The following is an 8,912-nucleotide window of genomic DNA, read 5'->3' as shown; positions in this document are numbered from 1 at the left end:
CCTGGGAAACTAACATTCTGGGTGAGGCAGTCGCTGTGTGGGGTCTGTGGGACGCGACCCTCCCAAGCCCGGGTCCCCATATCCCCATGTCCCCATAGGTCGCTCGCTGGGATTGGCATCGGCGTGGCTGCTGCTTGCACCGGCTGCGGGAGTGCGGGGCCGTCCCTTGAGACCGGGTCTCCGCGCTTCTGTGTGTGGGCGCTCAGGGCGATGGGAACAAAACTGAAACGACCTGGGCCGAGCGCAGGAGCTCTGCGGGCTGGGGACTTGCAGCTGGCTCAGGTCTGTGAAGGAGCCGGGTGGGCGCCTTCCCGGGGCCCTGTGTGGGTGACACCCAGTGGTTTAAGCTCCCTCCCTGTGAGGGATCAGCTCGGGCCGTGTTGCGAGGGGCAGTGACGGGGGTGGCTGAGTGTGAGGCCGCGTGGTGCAGGGCAGGGCTCCGCGGGAGCAGTAGCGCGCCGTGGGTATGGGGACAGCCGCCAGCCGGGTCCTGAGACTGCAAGTCCCGCTGCACAGGTTACTGCAGGCCTTCAGCAGGGGTCGGCACGCTTTTTGTAGCATTTCTGCCTTCGCAGGCCACTGTCTCTGTTGTGACTTCTGAGTCTGCTGCTGGGCAAATTCAGCTGAGGCCCCAGGGTGGTTGGATGTCAGGGCTGTGTGACAGTAAAAGTTTATTTAGAGAGCGTGGGGCGAGTTGGGCTTGACCTGTGCCCTGACTTGAGTGGTTAGTGTTCAGTGATGAGGTCAGGGGAGCAAACAGCGTGGAACTTGCTTAATCCTGGGGGTGAAGCGCCTCACAGGCGTCTGGATGAGTCTCTGGGCGCTTGGTTAGTTTGGTTCATAACTGGAGCTTCCTGCTGTGTGGCCGCACACTCTGTGTCCTCAGCATACCTGGCACGTCTGAGCCCGTCGCTGTCCTGAGATGCCTCGGGGACTGTCCTGCCAGCACCGTGCTTCCTCAGCCTGACCCTGATGTCAGACAGGGTCCGGGGGCCTTGGGGTACATATATGTAATGCGGGTCAGCACATGTGTTTTGGCAGAAAACATCTTTGTTTCTTTGTTTGGCAAGGTCCGAAGGAGGGTAGATTGGGGACAAGGGGCCTGTGGCGTCAGGGAGCCACTTCCACCTTTCGTTGGGGCTCCTTGGAGCCAGATGCTGCTGTCTACTCCCTTCAAGAGGCTGGGGTCTCGCTGGGGATGTCGAGGGGCAGTGACACGGAGCCCAGCCTGGCTTCTCCCGCTGCTACTGCTTTTCCCCAGCCTCCACCAGAGGCGGGGACAGCCTTTGCTCTCCTGCGTTCCGGGAATGCCAGCAGGCACATCTGCTGATTAATTAAATTGGCACCAGCAGCTGTGGCTAGCAGCCATGTCAGGAGTTCTTCAAGGAGCACTTTGTGGGGAGCTGCTGCAGTTGTAGGGGTTTCTGGAGGGGCAGCAGCATCCCTGGGAAGGGGTGGCAGCCAGTCGAGCTGAGGGATAGGGCAGGACCCCCAAGAGGGCACAGCCAGAGGCTGCTGTGTAGCCAGGGCAGGACCCATGGGTAATGGCGTGGGCTGCTCGAGGCACCCCACACGTACCCCAAGTCCCAGTTGTCATCCTCCTCCATCTGTCCCCAAAGGGGTCCTTGCACTCCTGGAGCCACTGGCCACCCTCCTTGTCCTCCTGGCTCCAGGAGGGCATCCCACCCCGCTACAGTGGCTGACGCTGGGTCCTGTGTGGTGGACGTGGGCCCAGGGTGCACACAGGCCTGCAGGGTGGGGTGCCCTTTTCCCTCTTGTGCCTGGTTTGTCCATCAGAAGCTACTGACTCAGCTGCGACCCCTGAGAGCAGCTCTGTCTCTGTCTCAGTGCTGGTGGGGGGATGCCACGTCGGGCCGGGCAGGACATCGGCCTCAGTAAGGGACACGCGCGTCCCAGGAGGCCAGAACCCGCAGGGCGGGCCGGGAGGACATGATGGCGGCAGGAGGGAGGGGATGAAAACAAATAGCCCGATTTGTTTGCTGCTCTCTTTCCCCCGTGGGTGCCAGCTCGGCAGGCCCCCTGAGATTTGTGCAGCGAGGCTCCTCCCAGCCTGACCCCCCTCAGGCGGCCCTGCGGCAGGGGGCAGCCAGATCCAGTCTGGGTGTCTCCTGCGCTCAGCAAGAGGCGCGGTAGCAGCTGTGGCGGTTGGCAGTGAGATCTCTCTGCTCTGCTTGGCTTCTCCCTCTCCCACACTGTCGGGCTGGGCCTGGGGGCTGGGGCCGGGGTCAGGCCTCAGGCCTGGGGTCAGTCACGGAGTGACTGTCTCGAATCCCAAGCCACAAGGCTGGGACTTCCTCCCAGACCCACTGCCCACGTCCCTGTTGAGCCCCCGGAGACGTCTCTGCAGTGGCCCAGGGGCCACCAGCATTGCAGGGTGACGCTATCCTGCCAGTGCAGTGGGCTCGTGCCAGCGGCCCCGTCTTGGCTGGTGGCCTTAGGCTGGCAGGGACGTGGGGAGACAGGGCCAGCTTGGTCAGCGCAGCCCCATGGTGCGCTCTGCAGAGCATGTCCCCCCACACCCCCCGGACGCACACAGGTGCTCTTTGTAATTACGCGAGGAAAAGCAATTGCACAGCCGCTCGATACAAACCCCTAAGCTGCTGTGGCTGGCGACACTGGGGAGGCCGCGGGCCGGCCAGGAGCCTGCGCCACGGGCACCATCTGCGCTCCTGCCTCTGTGCAGCCGAACTGCACCGCCAGCCTCACCTCACTGCGCACTGCCGTTCTATGCAGCAAGTCTGCCGGGATGTGCCGTAAATGTCCCCCCTTCGGGGCAGGGGCCCCGGGTGCAGGAAGTTCCCGCCTGGCAGCACTGGCTCGGGACTGGGAAGTTTCGGTGTCCGCAGAGCAAAGGTGGGGCGCAGAGGGGCCTGTGAGGGCAGGGACTCGTGGTGGCGGTCGGGTCCTTTCCCCTTCCTTCCTCCGTGGAGGGCGCACTGGGCCAGCGAAGTGGTCCCTGAAGCGGAAGAGCCGGGGCTGTGCACTTCACACGGAGGCCGAGGGCTCCAGGCAGGGCTGGGGGTGATGGTCCTGCGGCCATCGCGTCCACGCGTGTCCCCTGGGAGAGCAGGGCTGGGCAGTGCGGCTGCCAGGCCACAGCCACCACGTGGCCCCATGTCCTCTGTGCTCTCCCTGCCTCAGGTGTCCACCTGGTCTGTGCTACTTTTGAGCCCCAATGACAGACTGAGAGGTCGGGTAGGGGCTGGGTCCCCACGACATGGAGAACACTGACACTTTGGCCTGCTGTGGATGTAGCTTGCCAGCCCCTCCCTGCCTGAGACGGGGGCCCCTCCCTGTCCCTTGCCTTCTGTGCTGCAGGGCCCCAGCTCTGCAGAGGTGGGCAGGGCAACATCGGCTCGTGAGTCAGCAGCCCAGCCTCCCTGTCCCCCAAGTCCCCGAAGCGTTGAGTGTCCAGGTCGCCTGCAGTGCCCAGTGTGGAGGCCGAGCCCCTGAGAGCGGAGACCTGGGGAGGTTGGGGGCACAAGGGCCCCCTGCCGCTGCGTGTCCTTGTTACCGAGTTTGTGTGTGCGTGGGGACACCCTGCCCAGGCTGCTGCTTGCCACGTCCAGCAGGAAACTGGCTGTGCTGCTTGCCCCCAGCGGGTGGGGCCTGACACCCTTCCGAGCTCTGTGGCCCTGGCTCCTGGGCCTCCACTTCCTCCCTCAGGTCTTGTCACGCCGTGGCTGGCACATGAGGCCAGTATCACCCTGGCCAGCCCCAGGAGGAGGGCGGCCTGCCTCTTCCGGGGCCGCACGTGTCTGCGTGTTTCCTGCCTCAGGGGCTGGGGGCTGCCAGCTGTTGCCCCCATCATCCCGGCATGTTTGCTGTCACGGCCTCTCCAGGTGGGGTCCGGCCCTTGGAGCTGCACCTCTGAAGGACAGACTGCGTCTGAGCCGAGGGAGGGCTGCTGGTGCTGGAGCTGTGCTCTCGAACAGGGACCCTGTCCTCCTCCCCCAGAGCGCCCCGGGCGGAGCGGCCCGGGCCGTGTCTGAGGCGTGTGTGTCCCCGCAGTGCACGTGCCGCAAGGACATGGTGAAGATCTCCATGGACGTGTTCGTGCGCATCCTGCAGCCGGAGCGCTACGAGCTCTGGAAGCAGGGCAAGGACCTGCCGGTGCTGGACCACACGCGCCCCACAGCGCTCAGCAGCCCCGAGCTCAGCTCCTGGAGCGCCTCGCGCGCCTCGCTCAAGGCCAAGCTCCTGCGCAGGTGGGTGGCCAGGGACAGCAGGTGCCCACCCTGCACACTGCGCAGACCCTTCCCTGCCTGCCAGGGGGACCAGTTAGGCCCCTGTCCTCCCCCTCCTCCTGCCCTCCCTCTTTCTCCTCCTGCCTCCATGTCTTCTCTGTCTGCGTCTTCCTGCTCTGAGCCCGGTCGGCCTGTTACTGGGTAACTTCTGTAGAAGTGGCCCGCCAGTCACCAGTAGTCAAGGTCCTTTTTGCCTCGAACAAAGAGTTGGACGAATCAAGCCAAAAAATGGTGCCAAAAGTGTATTGGAAAGCGAGGGGTAGATGGTTATGGGAGAAGCTGGCTCTGTGGAGCGAACTCGGGCAGAACCAGAGAAGAAGATAAAAGCACAAGCCGCGTCTGGGAAGCGCAGCACAGGCTGTCCGCTCCCCGCAGCCCCCTCTTGGTGTTGCCCACGTCTCGCTGCAGCGCGGGAGAAGGTCTGCATACGGGGCCCTGGCGTTGCCTGGGGATCTTGTTATGGCGGGTCCTGCTTGCTTTGCCAGCCAGCTGTCCCGTGCCGTCTCTTACAGCAGGCCCGTTGTCCTGAGGCTGGCAGCGCCACTTGGGGCAGAATGTTGTGTCCCTCCTCAGCAGAGCCCCAAGGGCCCCTGGCCACGTGGTTCTGGGGGCTCCCCCGGGTCCCTCCTTCTTTCTGCCTTTGCCTCTGGAGGGAACCTTACATTTTGCCCTCAGAGCAGCCCTCAGAGCAGGACCCTTGTTGGCTCTGAGAGGTACAGGTCCTGTGGGGGCCTCTTGGGCCCCAGTGGGCTGTGGGGCTCCCGCCCTCTGCACCGTGCTCACTGTGCTGTTGGTGTGTGGCTCAGATTTGGGGTCCCATCCTTAGGGTGTCCGTAGACACCCCCATTTATCTCGCTGTGCACCTCGGGGCCCCTCCACTGTGTGGTGCCCCAGCCCCGCCCACCACAGCAGCATGTTCACGGTTCCTCTGTGGCTGTGGCTACAGGTACCGGGGTTGGGGACGTGGGTGGCAGGCCTGGTGAGGAAATCGATAGCATCCCAGGCAGAGAGGCCCAAGACCGGCAAAGCGCCACACCTCATGGGCACCACATCCGGACTGTGGGCCCCTGCTGCTCCCCGCCATCTGTCTGCACGGTTCACCCCCAGTTGCCCGAGGAACATCGCACAGTCCCTGAGTGTGGCTGGGGCCAGGAGAGACGGCGCGGAGCCTCCACACAGCCCCCGCTCTGGGGACAGCGGCTTCCACGCAGTGCAGAGGCCCCGGCCCGGTGAAGCCTTGTGCACGGACCCTGGACAGCGGCCTCCCGGTGTCACAGGCCCGGGATGCGACTCTTCAAGACACAGGCACTGCTGCTGGCCCGCACTGTTGTCACACTGGCAGTGGCTTTGGCTCTGAGGTCACTGCTGGCCTGACCATGCCCCTTGTCGGTGTCCCACCGGAGATGGGCGGAGCCTGCCAGGGCCCAGCGCGTCACCCTTTGGGCTGTGCTTGTGCTGTCCCGAGGAGGCCTGCGGCCCCATCACATGCTCTGTGTGTTGCTCAGGAGCATTGTCACACTCCCGCTCTCTTCCTGCAGCGGCCCTGCAGGCAGTGCGGCTCTGCTCCCTCTGGTTTCCTTTGTTGTCTGCGCCTTTGATTCCTCATGAAAAGCCTCTCGCCTCATTCGGCTGCTCTGCCGCCTTTCTCCCGGGCTGGACAGGCCATTTGCATAATGGTTAATTGATTGTGACTCGGGCTAATTGGTCAACAGAGCGGACTGCCAATAAACAGGCGCCACATTGTGGGGCAGAACGGGATTAGAGTGTGCCGCTGCCAGGAGGCAGCGCCAGGCTTTGCACAGAAGCAGTAGCCTTTGGACCAGCGTCCCTGACACTGCACAGACCTGCAGCCCCTGCCCCCGGCCCCCGGGCCCAATCCTACCCCTTTCTGGAGCATCCTGCCTCCCCTCACAGCCCCTAGGAGCCGGAATAACCCGGCACTGGGTTGGAATAACAGATCAAGTTCTTTTCCCAGGGATGTAATTTTCTTCAAAGCCTTTAGTATGTAAAACAAGGCCAATTCCCTTTTCTTCTTGTGAAGTCAAGGCGCTCTCGCAGGAAGGCCGCTGTGCCACATGTTAAAAGCGGGCCGTGGCCAGTGGCACTCAGAAGTGCTTTTGTGCCCTTTCTGTGGTTGTCCCCCATACCCTCGCTGTGCCCAGCTCTGTCTGGGACCCTGAGCTCCTGAGGCCTCCGGGGGGCTGGGTGAGGCCGTCAGTGCGTCCTTGGCTGGGGATATCACCACGGGTTGGGGCCTGAGCACCCCGGGGCTGGGCTTTCTCTTGGCGTCCCGAGCACTGCAGGTGCTGAGCAGCGGCAGCCCTGGCCTCCCCTGCTCCAGGCCAGGCGCTCCCCTGGCACTGACGGCTGCAGATGTCCCAGACATGACCCGGTGTCCCCCGGTGAGGAGCCCTATGCTAGACCCAGGAGCAGCACCGGGTGGCCTCGTGGTCCCCCTTCAGCGGTGCGGAGCCAGGACCGAGGCTGAGCCGTGGTCCTGGCTGCAGCAGAGCCGCCCTGAGCGCCGAGGAGACTGCATGGCCGGACTCGTTGCCTTTCCCTGAATTCATTTTCCATAATTGCGTCTCACTGGCTGATGTGACGTGCCCCGCCCCTTGGGCAGGGGACACTTGCATTTTCCTCCCGGCCGGGCCAGGCGAGCAGCTGTGTGCTGTTTGGTGCCCTTGCAACCCACACCCTGCCTCCTGTCACTTCCCACCTGAGCTCGTGGAGAGAGCACCACTGCGCCCCTCCTGGGCTTTGGGAGGGCAGTGGGGGGGAGCCACCCAGCTGCCCAACCCACCCCGCTGCCAGCTGCTTTCTGCCACCAGCCAAGTGTGGCCCAGGTGTCCCTGGCCCTGCAGCTCTCCCTGGCTTCTCCAGCCATCTCTGGACACTTGCAGGTAGGGAGATGAGGAGCAGCCCCGAGGCTCCTACACCCCAACTGCTGCTGCACCTGCGGCCCCCAAAAACGTGTCACCGGGCCACAGGGAGCAGTGACCTTGTGCCCTAGCTTCTCTCCTCTGGGACACAAAACGCTTCCTTCGGGGAGGGCGCCCAGAGCCTGGGCACACATGCAACCAAAGTCCTGGTCCCTGGAGTCCTGGCCATCATGGGCTGCGGGCCGTGCTCTGTGCTCTTGGGCAGTGGGGCTGCAGGCCATCTTCTCTGTCTCCCGTCAGCCGAGGACCAGGGGAAGCACCTGCTGTCTTGAGCGTGTTAGCATTGTTAGGTGGACTCTGTCCCAGCACTGGTATGAATTAACCAAGTGATGTCCAGCGCAGCCTGGCAGGCAGCATGCACACTGGTCCCATTCTCTACAGAAACTGCTGAACTGCCATAGGCCACCACCCCAGGACCAGGCTCAGGGACAGGAGCAGCTGGGTGACATCAGAGACTTTGAATAGGAGGGAAGGGGGGCAAGCAGCTCCTGATGGAGTCTATGCCTGCAGCCAGGAAGGAGGGATCCTTGGGCTGGGCGGGAGCCATCGCGCCAGGGTGGGGGCAGGGTGTCGCAGGGTCTAGGCGCTTTCCTCAGCCCTCTGCAGCAGGGGGCTGCCACTGTGCCCACCCTGCCATCTCCCCGCAGATGGCAGCTCTATGCTTGGTGAGGCTGAACCTGGGCGACTGGGCAGGAGGGAGGTGTCCTCCCAAAGCCCGGGAAGCAGGCGGTGCTTTCCCAGGGAATAGGCGAATAGACGCTGTGCCCGGCTCCCCGGGTTGTGGCCGTGCACCTGCTGTGACGCTCTGCAGCGGGCTGCTCGCAGGGCCACCGATGAGCATCTTCACACCTTGGGCAGGAGAATCCACAGCTGGGACCCTGCGCTCTGAGGCAGCTCTCGGGGAAGTGCAGGTCCGTGACGGCAGGTGGGGACGCCAAAGTCAGCACGGCAAGTCCAGGAAACTTCAGAAACATGCCAGGAATGGGAGGTGACTGCCTTCACACAGAAAGGTGCGTTGCCAGATAAGCACCCAGGGCACCCGTCAGCCCAGAGCCTGGGAGGCAGGGTGGGGCCCGCGGAGCCCTGGGAGTGCGGACGCAGACAGAGCCGGGAAGCTGAGCTCTAGGAGGGGCTTCAGCAGAGGAACGACGCGCTGGCCTGAAGGCTGCAGTTCAGGTCAAGGGCAGAGCGCAGCGGGTAAGAATTCCCTGCGCTGTGGCCTGGCCCTGGGGACTTCGATCTTGGGGTCCTGCAGGAGACCCTGAAGCTCCAGCTGGAAGGATGGAGGGCCCGCTGGCCTGGACTCAGGAGGCCTGTCCCTCTGGACAATGCAGCAGAGGCACCAGGCCGTGCACAGCGGGGTAGGGGCAGCCGGACCCCAGCCTTAGGTCTGCAGCGCCAGGATCCACCTCCTTCCTCGGGAGGCCTCTAGGGCATGTGCCCCGGGCACACAAGAGCGGAGCTACAGAGCCACGGGGCCAGGAGAGCGAGCGGCTCCAGGGGCAGACACATCAGAGGGAGTAGGACCTCAGCAAGTACGCGCTGCCCTGCAAAGGAGAACACCGGCCGTGGCAGGGCGCTGGGGACTCAGGAAGAGAAGTGACTGAGGGAAGAGGAGCCATGACTTGTGGACAATGGTAAATGGAGCCTGGAGAAGCCCGGGGCCAGACAGCCGGGCCCTCTGCATCTGTGCTGGGAGATG

At 63.9% G+C, this 8,912-nt stretch overlaps 1 protein-coding gene across 3 annotated transcripts in view; it reads left to right on the top strand.

The window, feature by feature from the left end:
• The window catches only part of Kdm4b (lysine (K)-specific demethylase 4B), an 82,512-nt gene that overhangs the window by 54,277 nt on the left and 19,323 nt on the right, over positions 1–8,912 (top strand). For all 3 annotated transcript variants that reach the window (XM_005405773.1, XM_005405772.1, XM_005405774.2), the window contains one exon: positions 4,033–4,229. In XM_005405773.1, the coding sequence (XP_005405830.1) occupies positions 4,033–4,229 (197 nt within the window). The remainder of the gene's footprint in view (positions 1–4,032; positions 4,230–8,912) is intronic.

The sequence above is a fragment of the Chinchilla lanigera genome, unplaced genomic scaffold (assembly GCF_000276665.1).
Source record: "Chinchilla lanigera isolate Chin_1 unplaced genomic scaffold, ChiLan1.0 scaffold00094, whole genome shotgun sequence".
NCBI lineage: Eukaryota > Metazoa > Chordata > Mammalia > Rodentia > Chinchillidae > Chinchilla > Chinchilla lanigera.
Note: the sequence above shows the minus strand (reverse complement) of the source record. Positions and strands in the feature narration are given on the sequence as shown.